The sequence below is a fragment of the Panthera leo genome, chromosome D4 (assembly GCF_018350215.1).
Source record: "Panthera leo isolate Ple1 chromosome D4, P.leo_Ple1_pat1.1, whole genome shotgun sequence".
NCBI lineage: Eukaryota > Metazoa > Chordata > Mammalia > Carnivora > Felidae > Panthera > Panthera leo.
This window is the reverse complement of record NC_056691.1, coordinates 24,070,908-24,085,959: the sequence shown is the minus strand read 5'-3', so window position 1 is coordinate 24,085,959 and position 15,052 is coordinate 24,070,908. Positions and strand designations below refer to the sequence as shown.

The 15,052-nt window shown below is 40.4% G+C and overlaps 1 protein-coding gene across 3 annotated transcripts in view; it reads left to right on the top strand.

Annotated features, from left to right (window-relative positions):
* The window catches only part of RASEF (RAS and EF-hand domain containing), an 82,149-nt gene that overhangs the window by 36,276 nt on the left and 30,821 nt on the right, over nucleotides 1–15,052 (top strand). For all 3 annotated transcript variants that reach the window (XR_006195992.1, XR_006195991.1, XM_042913558.1), the window contains exons 3-7: nucleotides 541–631; nucleotides 5,905–6,000; nucleotides 9,448–9,525; nucleotides 12,095–12,210; nucleotides 14,271–14,339. Coding sequence is in view for 1 of the 3 variants with exons in the window: in XM_042913558.1 (XP_042769492.1) it covers nucleotides 541–631; nucleotides 5,905–6,000; nucleotides 9,448–9,525; nucleotides 12,095–12,210; nucleotides 14,271–14,339 (450 nt within the window). In the remaining 2 variants the exon portion in view is untranslated. The remainder of the gene's footprint in view (nucleotides 1–540; nucleotides 632–5,904; nucleotides 6,001–9,447; nucleotides 9,526–12,094; nucleotides 12,211–14,270; nucleotides 14,340–15,052) is intronic.

Here is a 15,052-nt window from a genome sequence, read left to right as displayed (position 1 = left end):
GGTGATTTAGTGATGACATTAATAAAAGAAACAGAATTTTTCTACAAGGTAAAGACCATATATCTGTATTCTAGAACTTTGGGAACTGATTAGAAATAGTTGTTGAGATTCCTTTTTTTTCCCCTTCTAACTGTAGTACTGTGTGTTTCATAGAATAAAATCTCAAAATTATATCTAACCATCTGTTTGCCATGGGGTTCTTTTTTTGTCCAGAGTTGTCACTCAGTCATGGCAGTAAAAAGGATTTTCAGAATTTATTGACAGCTTCCCAGTGATTTGGTATCTTTATCTGTACTTTGCCACAATCTAGTTTAATACTGTTCTGTCTAATTTATACCATTTATTTAATGTCTAGTTTTAATGTCATTTTACACCCAAATGGTCAAATTGCCAATCTCGTTTTATTATGTGGAAGGAACAGGGAATATTACTTCAAACGGCGGGTTTCTCCTCCTCTGTAAAAATAGGGGTTGGAATAGCGGAGGTTGAAGTTTTCTCTGCATGTTGCGGTGACAAGGCGTGCATCCTCTTGAATTTCAGAGCCCAGGACAAGGCAGCCATGCAGTTGAGTGAGCTGGAGGAGGAAATGGACCAGAGGATTCAGGCGGCAGAGCACAAGACGCGGAAAGATGTGAGTGTGTGGGATCGGCCCCTTCTTTCCACGAATCTTGAGGGAGCACCTTTTGTAGACTGGGCGCCAGGCAAGGTGGTGCAGCAAGTCCAGGTTCCGGGGGGCTCTCAGTGAGGGCAATTTTTGGTGGTGGTGGCTTTGTGGGGAGAGTAAGGAGAGAGAGAGAGATAATAAGTAATCAAATAAGGCAGATAATTTCAAGCACAACAAGTGCAGTGAAAAGCAAGTGTGGTAGACCGCGATGGGGAAAGGAGGCGGGGAGGCCAGCAGCCTCTTTGTAGAGGCGATGTGAGAGCTGAGGCCTGAGGACGAAGGCAGAACCCTCTTTGGTAGAGGAAGGTGGCTCAGCTTTTATACCATTGTCACTGACCATGTCCACTGCCAACTTTAAATCTAGGTTGTGGGGAAATTAAAATTCTCTCTGCAAACTTCAGTGTTTTATAATCGAATATACTTTTTAAAAAATTTTATTTATGTATTATTTATTTATTTTCTTAGAGAGCGAGAGAGAGAGTGTGTGAGTAGGGGAGGGGGCAGAGGGAAAGAGGGAGAATCTTAAGCAGGCTCCATGCTCAGTATGGAGCCCGGCGTGGGGCTCGATCCCACAACCCTGGGATCATAACCTGAGCTGAAATCAAGAGTCGGACGTTCAACTGACTGAGCCACCCAGGCCACCCCTAATGGGATGTGCTTTTTATTCATCATAGGCACTCTTGTGGTTGAAAGTTACTACACCTTCAGTGATTCCCGGAGACACAGTAATTGTCTTTTTTCCTTATGTAATATAGTTAGGTGATTAATGTTTACTGAAAACAGAAAATAGGTATGATATATCTTTGAGGCTAACGTTCAGTTGAACATTCTATTTTCTTTTCCACTCGTTTGCTCTGTTACCACTGAGAGGCAGCAGTGGGGAGTAAGAAGGCCTGAGCATTGGCATTTGACAGGCCTTAGTGTGCTTCCTGCCTGGGGTAGGTAGCCCTGGGAAAATAACCTGCCCTCTGACGGTTGTGGTTCCATCTTGGAATGGGGTAATGTCACCTACCTGCTTTGTGGAGGTTAAGCCTGATGATCTGGCTATGTGCCTAGCACCGTGCCTGAGGTATGGTGGGTACATCGCACCTGGGGCCTACCCGCTCTTTCCTGTTGCTTTGCGTACTTTGCCTTTTTTCACATTCTTTGCCTAAAACTGCTCTCTCACATGCATGACTTCAGGTCTCTTTGTTGTCTTATTTCTTAATGACATATTTAATAACTACTGGGAAGTCATAGTCAACTGAGTGAATGGCTCAGAATCCACAGGCCCAGCTTCAGTGCAGTGGGGATCCCATTCTTCTGTTAGCACTTCATTTGTTGTAGTCTAGAAACAGAAAAATCGTAAATTCTTTTCCTTTTTTCCCTCCATCCGTTAATCTGTGTGCTCACTCCTGCATCGCACACTTATTGAGCACATAAGCTATTCTGCCGCCAGTCTCCCTGCTTCTTCCAGCTAAGTATGGAACAGACAGATTTGTTGTTGGTATTGGAGACCTTACCATGGCCCCCACCCCTTACAGCATCAGGTTTGGTTAATTATAACATCTGGCTCAGCTCAGCTCCCTGTGATTCTTCACCACACAGCTCTGGTCCGGCTTTGCTCCAGCTCTTTTCTTTGCCTGGGTAACTGTTGCCCCACTCCTTCGCCCTTTCCTGAACTTGGCAAAGTTCAGGGAAAGTCTCCTCTTCTTCTTGATGCTCTCTCCCAGTCCTCTGGCCTGTATTCCACTCTTCCTGACCTCAGCTCCTGTTGTATGTATAGTGTTATTCATTGCTTCAGTTAAATTTTTTTAGTGTAATGGCTTTCTTGCAGTATAATTGATATACAAGAAGCTGCACGTATTTAAAGCATAGAATACAATAATAGTGGGTATATCTGTATACTCTGAAACCATCACCACAGTCAAGATAATGGGGTGTATCCATCCATCTTGTGGGTTTCCTCACACCCCTTCCTCCCTCCTCTGCCCTCCTTGCCAGGCCACTGCTGTGTATCTTCTTTGGTGAAATAGCTGTTAAAGTCTTTTTCTCACTTTTAAAATTAGGTTGTTTCCTTGTTATGAAGCTTTGAGAGTTCTTATATATTCTGATTTTAACATTCTCTCCCACACTGGGACTTGTCTTTTCACTCTCCTAACAGTGTATTTTGAAGAGTCGAAAATTTTCATTTTGATGAAGTCCAATTTGTCAGTTTCTCTTTAATGGATCATGCTTTTAGCATCTAAGAAATCTTCACCTACCCCAAGGTCACAAAGATTTTCTGCTATGTTTTCTTCTGTACTTTTTTTTTTTTTTATGTTTTATGTTCTACATTTAGGATCCATTTTGCAAGGTGTGGATCAAAGTTCATGGGTTTTTTTTGCAGGTAGATATCCAGTTGTTCCTGTATCATTTGTTGAAAAGATTATTTGTTTTCCACTGAATTGCCTTTGCACTTTGTCCAAAATTGGTTTACTGTATTTGTGTGGGTTTATTTCTGGGCCTGCTGATTTGCCCCATTGATTGCTTTAGGCCAATATTACAGTATTACTTTATAATAAGTCTCAAAGTCAGGTAATGTTAGTTTTTCAAAGTTGTCTTGTCTTGGCTATTTTAGATCCTTTAATTTCCATAGAATCAGCTTGTCAATTTCTAAAAAACAAAACAAAAACCTGCTGGGGGTTTGGTTGGACTTCATTGCATCCATAGATCAATTTGGGGAGAAATGGAATCTAAACAATAATGAATAATTTGGTCCATAAGCCTGATGCGTTATCCATTTACTTAGGTCGTCTTTAATTTCTCTTAACAATGTTTTGTAGTATTCAGTATAAAGATCTTATAAATCTTTCCTCAGATTTATTCCTATGTATTTGATATTTTAATGCTACTCTACACAGTGTTGTTGAAGATTCCATTTCTGATTGTGAATCTACAGAAGCACATTTGAGTTTTCCATGTAGATCTTGTACCCTGGAGCCTTTGTTTACCTTGTTCACACTCAGTAGCTTGTTTGGTAGATTCCATCAGAATTTCTAGGTAGCTGGTTATGTAATCTATGAATAAAGACAGTTTCACTTCTCTTTACTTCTGATGTGAACAATCACTTTATTGATTTTTCTCTCCTTACTTGCAGTGGTTAGAAGAAGAAAAGTGGTGAGACAGCCATCCTTGTCCATGTTGTTCATAGATGCCCTTTACCGAATTGAGCAGGTTCCTGGGTGGCTAAGAGTTGTTGTGCCAATCAGGAATGGAAGGTTGGATTTCGGCAGATGCTTTTTCTGTCTCTATTGAAATGACCATGGTTTTTCTCATTTCTAGAATATCAGTGTGGTGAATCACATTGATTTTCAAGTATTAAAACACACTTGCACTCTGGGGATAAACCTCAGTTATGATGTATTTTTGTTTTCATATCTTGTTGAATTCATTTTGCTAAATTTTCTTTATAATATTTGCATCCATGCTCATAAAAGATACTGGTTTATAGTTTCTTTTGATGTGTTTGATGTGTCTAATGGTGGTCTCATAGAATGAGTTGGGAAGGCTTCCCTCCCCTTCAGTTTCCTGGAAGTTTGTGATGAGTTGGTCCAAACCACTGCCACGTCTCACGTAGGTTGATGCGATGACCTCCTATCTGATCTCTTGACATCTACCTGTGACAGGTTGGGAATGGAGAGAGCTACACAGTGATAATTTCCTGTATTGAGCTCTGGATGAAATATTTTTAAACTGTAAAACTTGTTATGTTTGGGGTCGTGGCCCTGGATTTAGTGAGGAGACTTGCCTAGTGACATCTGGGTCCATTTTGATGGCAGGAAGGCTGTCCAAGGTGGTGCCTCACTGGGAGTCTGCACATCTTCATCCCACCCGTGAAGTGGCGACACTGGCTGCCTCACCTGTAAAGCTGGATAAAGTCGGGAGGCTTACTCAGGCAAAGGTTATGATGAGTGAAAATGTTGCTCTTCTCCTATATATTTTCTCCTAAGCATAGAATATTTAATTTATGTGGGTTCTTTGATTTATATGGGTTATTTAATTTACTTGGATAATTAATACAGTCCTCCCCTTAATCCAGTAAGGCACCAAGTAAGTTGTCCCAGCTAGACAGCCAGTAAGTGGGCAGCAAGACCCTGGATCTCAGGCAGGTGTTTAGACATGGGGTCAGGTCTCCTATGCAGAGAGTGCCCTACCTTACCCCCATCTAACTCACTTCCTGTCACATCTCATCGTTAGCTTCTCCTTAGCAGTACTTCCAGAGGTCATCTTTGTTTCCTGGCTTCCCCCACCAGGATGCATGTTTGTCTGCATTGCTCCTGCTTTGTTCCTCTGTGCCCAGGACTGTTGGTGTATAGTAGGCTCTCAGTGGATATTTGTACACTCAATTTCACTGGTTATTAACATAAAACTTGATTTGAATACTAAACATAGGATATAAAGTTACATACTTTGTTAAGAGAAAAAGGAAATCTGAAGATACCTGGGCTCTTGGGAGGAGCTGACCTCCTGGGGTGCCCCTTGCCATTCTCTGACGCAGATAGGACACATTTGGGAAGTATGAGCCCATGTGGAAGCACTTAGCATAGCAATGTGTAGGTGATGTGATTTGAATTCAGGTAATGTGTGAGCTCTTGGAAAAAGGACAAACCCACCAAACCTTCCTAGGCCCTGATGACATGCTAGGGTTCAGGCAAGCACTTGGACCCGTGGCTGTTGCCATATCTTTTAATTAATAACAGCAACAATTAATTTAGCTAGTTAATTGATGTGCTATGGCCTTCCATCACAATGTGGGTAATAGTCATAGAGGTGTCTCTTCAGCTGATGTGTGCACGTAGGCTCTAGTATTCCACTCTTCTTTCACTCCTGCAGGTTCTAGTTCCAGAAGAGTCATTTTATTTATTTCTTCCATCCCTTCTCATACTCCCTGTGTGGGAGACTTGGGGTCAGCCTTAGTTTGACACAAAACATTTCCTGCTTTATGAGGTGTTGAAGAACCTATTTAAATCAATAATTTTTGTGCACCTGGATGGCTCAGTCAGTTAAGCATCTGACTTCACTCAGGTTGTAATCTCGTGGTTCATGAGTTTGAGCCCCGCGTTGGGCTCTGTGCTGTCAGCTCAGAGCCTGGAGCCTGCTTCGGATTCTGTGTCTCCCTCTCTGTCTGCTCTTCACCCGCTCACACTTTGTCTCTGTCTCTGAAAAATGAATAAATGTTAAAAAAAATTTTTTTAATCAATAATTTTTTTTTTTTTTAGGAAAAACGTAAAGCTGAGGAAGCCCTCAGTGACCTCAGACGTCAGTATGAAACAGAAGTAGGGGATCTACAGGTGACAATAAAGAAACTCAGAAAGGTAGGTTTGTGGCAGTGAGGCTTCTAGGAATAGTCTCAGTATATCGGTGTGTTTAATTATTGGCAACTAAAAACATTTGGAATCATATTAAAGCAGCAGTTGGAATCAGATTTCAGAGTCAAACTGCACTCTCTGGAAAGATGTTTTTTTTGAAGATCCCTGATTTCCTTTTCTGTTTCCAAGGGGAACCTATCTTCTGCACACAGATCTAATAAATATTTCTGATCCCTTGAACAGTTGTCCATCAAGCCCCAGTTTTCCTTCCTCAGGTGCCCTCAATTCTCACACGTTCAGTGGACTGTGCTCATGACAGGAGGGGTACTGTCTTTACTCGTCACGTATTCCTGTATGCCTATCCCCAGCTTACTGCAAGGTACACAGTCAGTATTCAGTGAACATTAAATGAAGTAAATACTTTCTTCTACGTAGAAAGTTCCAGATCTAGGGGGCCTCAGATCAGTAGGAGGTGGGAGAGAATTTGTTGAAATGTGAGCAAAGGTGTGACTGGTTTTGGCCTTTGCTGTGTTTGGTTTCTAATGAGTAGGTTAAGTGTCACCGAGTCGTGTGCTGGTAGATACTTAACAACTGGTTCTGGAGGCAGAAGGGGGAAAGGGAGGAATCTGCAACATTTGCCAATTTCTATGCTGTGAATACTCCCACCATGAATAGTTTCAAATCACTGAGTGCAGAGTTTGCAAGAGATGCTTAAAACAGGCTCTCACCTGTGGGTACGGGTTGTCTGCAGCATGGTACGGGATCCGCTTCTCGCATGTGGATTGTCTCCATAACTAGTGGAAATATCTTGGCTAAAAGGCAAATGGATACTTAAAAAATAATCATCCCTGAAAGTAGTATCGTGGATTCTGGCACATCACTTTGCTTCTCTGGTTGTTGATACGATAACCTTTCAAGCTCTTTCCAATGTTTATATTCATGAGATTAAGGGACAGTTAACTGTATTTTGTGGGCTATTGCAGTTCAAACCTCTGGAATTATTAAAAATTTTCCCCAATAGCCTTCTTGGGAAATTATTATTGATGTCAGCCTTTTTCTCTGATTTCCAAAGGTCGTTAGACCATACATAATGCTTGCATTACAGAATTTGAATGGACCAATCCTTTGTTTATGCCAAAATCACAGATTCTCCTAGCCCCTGTCCTCAGTTATCCTCATGCCTTCCCAAATCTTTAGGTTAAGAGAAAGTTACACAAGAAAGACACAAAATTTCTTACCATGATAAGGCATATGATGAGGACCAAATAGTCAGCGAAGAGCATGAGTCAGAAGCCTGGGACCTGAGTTCTTATCGAGACTATGCCACTTTCTGCCTGTAACACCTGGGACAGTTGGCTTCTTTATCTTATCTTTAGTTTCTCATCCGTAAAATGGGGTTAATCATTGGCCGTCTTGCTTAACCGTAATAACCAATACTTTTTTGACTGCATGATTTACTAAGCTCCTTTTCATAATTTTTAAATCTAATTCTCAAACTTTCTCTGAGGATAGGTAAATCTCCCACTTTCACAGGTAAGGATGCTGAGTTCCTTGTGAAGTGAAGTAACTTGTCCAGAGTCACAGAGCCAATAAGCAAGGGAGTGGTCTTGGTACACAGTTTGTGCTTTCTCACACCAGACTTCTTGCCTGCTTGAGGGTTGTTCTGCAAGAGAGCAAGCAATGATTTATGTGAGGGAACATTAAAGGATTTATTTATTTTTATTGTTATTTTTTTTTATTTTCTAATTTACATCTAAGCATATAGTGCTATGATGATTTCAGGAGTAGATTGCAGTGATTCATCCCCTACATATGACACCCAGTGCTCATCCCAAGTGTTCTCCTAATGCCCCTTGCCCATTTAGCCCATCCCCCCCATCCACAACCTCTCCAACAACCCTCAGTTTGTTGTCTATATTTAAGAGTGTCTTATGTTTTGTCCCCCTCCTCGCTTATATTATTTTTGCTTCCCTTCCCTTATGTTCATCTGTTTTGTATCTTAAATTTCTCCTATGAGTGAAGTCATATGATATTTGTCTTTCTCTGACTGACTAATTTCACTTAACATAATACCCTCTAGTTCCATCCACGTAGTTGCAAATGGCAAGATTTCATTCTTTTTGATTGCCGAGTAATACTCCATTGTGTGTGTGTGTGTGTGTGTGTGTGTGTGTGTGTGTGTACACACACACATACATACAGATACATACCACGTCTTCTTTATCCATTCATCTGTTGATGGACATTTGGGCTCTTTCCATACTTTGTTGTCGATAGTGCTGCCATAAACATTGGGGTGCATGTGTCCCTTCAAAACGGCACTCCTATATCCCTTGGATAAATACCTAGTAGTGTCATTGCTGGGTCGTAGGGTAAGAACATTAAAGGGTTTAAAGAACTATGGAAACGTTTACAAATTGGTTACAGTTGCCATTACCTTATGCCATTGATGCTGAGGAGCTAGATCCCCCCCCCCCCCACCACACACACACAGTTTTTCTTCTCTGAAGTTGACATCCCTCTTATAAAATCAAGAGCTCTTCTTAGTTACAGTCGTGTGGTCTGCCATGCGGCAGTCACGGCATAGTTGTGTGAAAATCTTTAGTTGATGATGTCTGGCAAGATGAAGAAAGTCCAGCATCAGATTACTTAGCCTTTGACTTAGACTTGATGAAATACAGCATTCCTTTAGATCAGTACCTAACTATTCAATTAATGGAAACCCACAAATCCCTAAGGTTCCGGGTAAGTAAGCTGTTTGTAGGGAAGATATTTTTTGTTGTCCATGTTAGAGATGCTCCTGAGCCAGTTTAGTCTGGTAATACAAGTCAACAAGAAAGCAAAGCTTGTGTATGTATTCATATAGTTTGTGTATGTATTCATATACTAATAAGTCAGCCAGAAAGCAGAGCTCAAGTATGTATTCATTAGCCTTATGTCATACTTACATTTTATTGATTTCAGTTATTTTAATAAGCATTTACTGAAATCGCTGTGAAGAAAACAGTTGAATCTGACACTAACCCTCTTTTAAAAATCTTAGACTCTGGTAGAATTAAGGCCTTCATAAATAATTATAATAGAGGATAGATAAAAAGTACAGATAAAAGTTCTTGGGGAATATAAAGGTCCAGACTCCTATGTAGCATAACTGAAAAAGCGAAGGTAGGTTGCTGAATATTTGAAAGGTTTCCCAAAAGGACTTTTCAGTTGTTTCGAAGGAAGTTCATTAAACGATAAAACCCCTTTTTCAAGTTCAGGAACTTGAAATTATTTAAATTATTTAAAGCAGATTTTCAAATCCTCATGAGTTATATGTAGTTTAATGACTGATAAAGTTGAAAATTGAAGACTTTCAGAATTCCTGTATCTACACTTACGGATATTCAGAAACTTAACTGAAGCAATTCAAAGCGAGTTTGCAAAATGCACAACTTTTATTTGCTTTTTCAGCTAGAAGAACAGTCAAAACACATAAGTCAAAAGGAAGATGTGGCTGCATTAAAAAAGCAAATTTATGATTTATCAATGGTAAGAATCAACTTTCACTTACAGAAATACATTTTCTCTTAGATAACTGTTTCTTAGACATAATCATGCTGTTATTTCAGTGTTCCAGGGATGGAAGCATAGAGAGAAATTAATACCGCAGTTAGAGAAAGTCTTTGACATACCTTTGACCAAGGGTGTTACTCAGGCTTTTATCCTCAGTGATACCCCAACTATTGTGAATGTTTTTTTTTTAAGTATAAAGCATTGCCTTGGACTTTAAAAAAAATTTTATTAACATTTAAAATTTTTGAGAGACAGAGCACGAGCAGGGGAGGGGCAGAGAGAGAGGGAGATACAGAATCTGAAGCAGGCTCCAGGCTCTGGGCTGTCAGCACAGAGCCTGATGTGGGGCTCAAACTCATGAACCATGATATCATGACCTGAGCCAAAGTCAGACACTTAACTGACTGAGCCCCCCATGCACCCCCATTCCTCTGGATTTTTAAAAAATATTTTTTATTTAATTTTGAGAGAGAAAGAGAGTATGTGCACACGTGTGCACCAGAGTGGGGGAGGGGCAGCAGGCTCTGAGCTGTCAGTGCAGAGCCCCACATGGCCCCAGGCTCGAACTCTGAATGGAACTCACAAATCGAACCTGTGAGATCATGACCTGAGTGGAAGTCAGACGCTTAAGTGACTGAGCCACCCAGGTGCCCCCTATTGTGAATGCTTTTACTTATTTTTTCATTCAAAGCAGTAATGGCATCGCCCTTGAACTTGAAATTGTTAACCCTGTATTCTTACAACTTCAGCTCCGTCTGTGTCCCTGGCTTTGTAGGATGACTGTTATTGCCCTTCTCTTCCTCCAGCGTTCCTCTTTTTGTCCCTTTCTCATCTTTTGCTGACCATACCTTTGCTCTTTCTGTTGCCGTAGTTGACAGCATTTGCATCTGTTTTGTTACCATCCTTAAAATTGTCTTTATTTTGTTTTTAGGTGGACTCTTGAAAGCCAGTAGTGAGCATTTCCTTTATTATGAGTCTAAATATTCTCATTGCAGAGCCAGAAGTGAGCTGGCTGTGCAGAAGTGCCTTTCTTTCTCTGTAGTCATTACTCCGTACCGTTCAGAAGGGAAGCTCCCAGCTTTATGGTCAAAGTGGAATGCACCAGCAGTTCCAAATTTTGCCACATCTTAGTTGGCTTTGTACTTGGATCATGACTTTCTTGTGGAATTGCTTGTTTTTCTTGGATTTTCTGGTTGAGTTTTTGGTTTCTTGTAAAACAAACAAACAAACAAAAAAAACCCCAACTCTGGCATCTTCACGATATCATCCACTGATGCCTTACAGATTCTTATTTATTGTTCCCAATGCATGGAGTTTGTTTTTCTCCTTGAAAATATTAATTTTGGAGTACACAAAGTTTTAGTTCTTATTGGAATGATTGTTTTTCAAACTTGCTCCCCTTATGTCATCCTGTAATTTCTGAGCATTTTAAAAGGTCGCTGGTGTAGGATTCCTGTGCAGCTAGGTAAATAGATCTGTTTACCTCAAGGCCTCTTCCCTGAAAGAGAGTCTTCCTAGGAGCTCTGTGTGTGAAGCTGACTGTCAGACTGTGGGACCCCTGATTACCGGAATGAGTGGGGTATGGATAATCAAGAAGCTGTAGCTAACAGTATCAGGGTCTTCCAGTTATTTTTTAAAAGACGTGCCCTGTATTACTGCCTTGGGAATCAACTATCTGCTATTATTTGCTTAGTATAAAGGGGATGGCCTTGGGGGCGGGGGTGTGCCTTAATATAAAAATTTAATCTCTGTTTTTAGCCCCATTTCCAACTGTCTTCTCCTTTGCCTCCTCCTTTGTTCTATAGCAGAACCTTCAACTCTGCCTCTTCTGTACCTCCTTTGCTCCTGTTCTCTTCCCTTTAGCATATTTCCATCCAGTTTCCATTTTCCAAAAATGTATTTAATTCACTGAATGGTTGAGGGACCCCTCCTCCGTTCTTTTAACTTGTATTGGTTTATTTCATGTTATTTGGTATTTCATGTTAATGGGGTCTCAAAAGGGAAAGAATAGTGCTCAGTCCATCATTTTGAACCAGAAGGCCCCAATGGTTTTTTTTTTTTTTTTTGAAAAATATGGACATTTTTTAAACCACACTAGTTTATTTTTAAGTGCAAAACTTACAAACATTAGGTGATAGGATTTATTATAAAAACTAGGCAGTCTACTTGGTAACAGGTACTAGTAATTTCACAGAATATTTGTCAGCATTTTTGTAGCTCTCATTGAATAAAACAGATGTTTAAGTATTTGATTGGAGTTTATTTGCCAATAACATGTTAAAGGACCTCATGATCAGGTCTTGACTATTGTTTGGCACCAAATGTCAAGCATTAAAAAAAAAAGAACAGCTTCAAGGATTTAGTTCTTTGAGATTTTAATACTTTATAATAATTTTAAATCACCTTGAATTGATAGTTTGTTGGAATACCAAGATTGGAAGAACGGTGGAGGGGTAAGGTTGGTGCGCGAGGCTCCCCTGCACTTGACTCTCTCAGGTGGAAGACACTTCTGAATCTAACTGCCCGTGCTGTTCCTCTTCTCCAGGAAAATCAGAAAGTTAAGAAAGATCTTTTAGAAGCACAGACAAACATAGCCTTTCTTCAGAGTGAATTAGATGCTTTGAAAAGTGATTATGCTGATCAGAGTCTGAATTCAGAAAGGTATGAAACTCTCCATTTTATTCTTTAGTTTGAGTGGAATGTTTGTTTTGATGACCATTCATGTGAATGAAGCTGAGCTGTGTAATAACTGAAATAAATAAAGAGTTATTTATTAACTTTTGCTGATGTGTTCTTTCTAAAGCTTTCACTTTCAGTGTCATGTTTCCTGGTGATTTTTGTGTTTTAATTTTTTTAACAAACATATTAGTTTAGTTATTGAGTGTTTAGGACAGTGCAGGACTTAATAAATACTTAAATTATTGAGACCAGAAGAATATGAAGTGTCAGGAGTCAGTGCTAATTAAGGTGCTTCGAAGGTGGGAATCCTGGCCCTTCAACATATGAAAGGGGAAAAAGTAGCATCTTATTAGTAAGTCATTTCCTTTTGATATGCTTTAGTCTTATTAGTGTGGTGTTATTAACACAAGACCTAACACACACACACACACAAACACATGCATTTATATATATTTGTATATTTATATAGGTAAAGGTGTGCAAATGTATAATGCATGTATTTGTATACACACCCTTGCATGTGAATGCATATATGGATATATGCACAGAATACATACATGTATGTATGTGTATACACATACACATACATTCATATGCACACTCATATATATAAAACACGTACACTTGGGAAAACTATCTTGCTTTTTGTTTTATTTGCTTGTAAACTTTAATCAGAATTAAAGTCCTGTAATGAAAAGCAGCGAAGCAAGTACTTACTGTACACAGGCTCCTAAACTAAATAAGGAGTTATGAGTGTAGAATACATAAAAAAGCAAAGATGTGGTCTCTGCTCTGTGAGAACATCAAATGTTGTTGAGAAAGATTCAAAGCCAAAAGATGACAGAGTTAATGTGAGAGCTAAGCAGTGTCAGGAACAATACCAGCAGCAGTGTTACAGGTGGGCTTCACTGCCATGTGATGGTAGGCAAAATGTACTTTTTATTCAGAAGAAGTGAAAACTTTATTAAAGAGGAGACATTGAGGTTGAAAGGAGTTGGTTTGTGTTGGCTGAAGGGGCAACATCAGCAAGTAACAAAAGTAGCATTACCGTCTGCCGGCCCGTACTTAGTACTTTACTAGTATTAACTCTTTCAGTCCATAGAATATCCTATGACATAGGGACTTTTAGTATTCCTATTTCACAGATGGAAAAAGAGAGTCTCAGAGATGTTCCAGGTGAGGCAGTAACCAAGGCAGAGGCACAAACATAGGGACAGATAAGACTGTTTGGGGAACAGTGCTCAGACGTTTGGACAGAAAAAGATATTTTGAATGGAAAGATAAAAGTTAAACAAAATTAAAAATTTTAAAAGCTAATTTAAGGCTATGATGTAAGGGCCCAGAATTGTTGACTAAGGAACTTAAATTCCTATAGTCCATTGGGAAACTTTGAGCTTTATCATCAAGAGAGTGAGCAGACAGGTTATTGTGAACAAAAGTTGAGAGCCTCAGAGTCTTTGGAAGCTTAGGGATTTGTCCACTTAGGAATGGGGGTAGAATATGGGCTGGTGGTGAGTGGCTGTTTTCAGTGGACGTTATGGGGAGGCAGCCAGGGCTTTGTAATAAAGCAACAGGAATCTCTGAGCATAGGTTTATAGCAGATGGAGAAAGCCTGGTCCTGTGGACTCCTCTGCGGTCCAGGGTGAGGAGGGGAGGCCCAGGCAAGGAGAGGAGAAGGAATCACAAGGCAGGAGAAGGTAGCTGGGTTGGGATTGTGTAAGGCAGGGAATAAGCAGGGAAGGGTCAGAGGTGAGAGAGCAGGCTGGATTGAAGGGACTGGTGATGAGTGCCTGGGGAGAGTGGACTTAGCAGAAGGGGAGGGGTCATGATGTTCTGGGAGGAACACAGCCAGAAACTTGCACAGGAAGCAGAGGGGATGTGCTGACGACACAGAGGAACCGAGCAGGAGCGCGGGAAGCGCAGGGAGCTAGAAAACCAGGGCCAGGGACACATCTTTGAGAAAGGGGGTCTGGGAAGATAGGTACAGGTGAGGCAGGACTGAATACCTAATTCTTGTTCAAACATAAAATATGATTTTACAGGGATCTGCAAATAATCCAAGAGTACACAGAAGATCGAAATAGTCTTGAGAGGCAAATTGAAATACTCCAGTAAGTTCTCATATAAAATGCTCATTACATCTACATTTTCCTAATGTTTTGTTAATAAGAGCCGTGCCACATCTGACACAAGTTGCCATATACTGGGTTTGCGGATATATGCTCGTTTCTTCTCGCCATGCTGCCTCCAGCACATCCACTTGGTTTTCTCATGCTTTTAATCCTAAGTAAACTATTCAAATCCAGAGGCTAGAGTATAATTTTCTAAAATCCCTCGCAAGTCAGGTGGTATGTTATAATACCTCTGTAAAGACTAAGGGCTGTGACCTCAGAGGTTTCCTCTGCAGCCCAGCAGAGGTGGTCAGGAGTCCTGTTAGCTCATGCCACAGCACCAGGTACAAAGGATCATTCTTTCCCAGTGTATTGTTCTTGATGACACAGCTATTTTTCTTAGGTTTTTTTTTTTTTTAACCCTACTGGAAATATTATACCCACCCTGTCATCTTCGCTCCTGAGTTACTATAATTCTAGCCTGTGAGGGCCTTCTCCACAAAACCTTCCCCTCCTCCACCCTGCTCTCTTTTCTATCCAGGTATTTTCTTCTGGTTTGTCTTCCCAAAGGAAGTAAGGTCAGGCTTGCCAAGTTTTGTTGTTGTTGTTGTTGTTGTTGTTGTTTGTTTGTTTTTAAATTTTTTTAATGTTTATTTTTGAGAGTGAGAGAGAGGGTGTGAGTGAGGGAGGGGCAGAAAGAGAGGGAGATACAG